A 1,358-nucleotide genomic window follows, 5' to 3' on the forward strand; every position below is an offset into this window, starting at 1 on the left:
GTTAGTTTAATGTTTATTATGCACCCCATACCCATCCTGTGGGCGGTAGTCAAAAGATTACAGAGGTACATAATTGGTCCAGGGACCGGACTCCAAAGTTTTGATAGCTGAGCAAGTTACAGAGGTAATGAACTCACAATTTACAAAGCTTCACCTTCAAGGACCATAACATTGTATCAATCACATCTGCTAGAAAAATGACAGGATGGATAATGAGAACCTTCAAAACTGGGGATGTAAAGCCCATGATGACACTCTTCAGGTCGCATGTTCTATCTAGGCTGGAATATTGCTGCACACTAACAGCACCTTTCAAGGCAGGTGAAATTGCTGACCTAGAAAATGGACAGAGAACCTTCACGGCGCTCATAACGAAGATAAAACACCTCAATTACTGGGATCGCTTGAGGTTCCTGAACCTGTATTCCCTGGAACTCAGGCGGGAGAGATACATGATTATCTACACCTACACCTACACCGGAACTCTCTCCAGATTAGTAAGTAAGTAAGTAAGTAAGTAAGTTTATTCAGGTATACACAAATACAGTTACATAGAATTATCATACATAGCAGCATATGTGTAGAGAACCTAGGATAACCCAAAAAAGTCAGTGATGGTGGTGGTGCTGGTGGTGGTGCTGGTGGTGGTGCTGGTGGTGGTGGCGGTGGAGGGGGTGGCGGTGGAGGGGGTGGTGGTGGTGGCGGTGGAGGGGGTGGTGGTGGTGGCGGTGGAGGGGGTGGTGGTGGTGGCGGTGGAGGGGGTGGTGGTGGTGGTGCTGGTGGTGGTGGTGCTGGTGGTGGTGGTGCTGGTGGTGGTGCTGGTGGTGCTGGTGGTGGTGCTGGTGGTGGTGCTGGTGGTGCTGGTGGTTCTGGTGGTGGTTCTGGTGGTGGTTCTGGTGGTGGTGGCGGCGGTGGTGGCGGCGGTGGTGGCGGCGGCGGTGGTGGTGGTGGTACTGGTGGTGGTGGTGTGACGTAGTGGTCGTCACAGTCACACACTCACTCTCCTGGGCTCAATATCTGCTCGTCAAGCTCACAATATTCTAGACTCTTCGGTAAACATCGATAACATTACCAGACATCCAAATCAAAGGACTCTGAATGGCATCTGAGACCCAGGTGAACTTTTTAGAATTTGAGTTATATATGTTATTCAGTGGGTCTGGTTCGTGCCAGATACAACCCTGCCCAAGGTAGACTAACATTGTTTGCATGTGACGACTAAGATGAGTCATTTACGTCCAATCCAATGGAAACAAATCACTGACTTTTTGGATTATGCTACGTAGGTGTGCATGCAGGAAGCCCCTTAGTATGAAGAGCGTTTCGGGCTTGTCTTAAGACTAATCTTAAGACTAATT

The 1,358-nt window shown here is 49.0% G+C and overlaps 1 protein-coding gene across 1 annotated transcript in view; it reads left to right on the forward strand.

The window, feature by feature from the left end:
* The first annotated feature begins 944 nt into the window (after positions 1 to 944).
* Positions 945 to 1,358, forward strand: part of LOC128689073 (uncharacterized) — a 172,910-nt gene continuing 172,496 nt past the window's right edge. The window contains exon 1 of the mRNA XM_053777154.1: positions 945 to 1,116. Coding sequence (XP_053633129.1) covers positions 1,099 to 1,116 — 18 coding nt within the window. The 5' untranslated portion in view covers positions 945 to 1,098. The remainder of the gene's footprint in view (positions 1,117 to 1,358) is intronic.

This window comes from Cherax quadricarinatus, chromosome 21 (genome assembly GCF_038502225.1).
Source record: "Cherax quadricarinatus isolate ZL_2023a chromosome 21, ASM3850222v1, whole genome shotgun sequence".
Lineage (NCBI taxonomy): Eukaryota > Metazoa > Arthropoda > Malacostraca > Decapoda > Parastacidae > Cherax > Cherax quadricarinatus.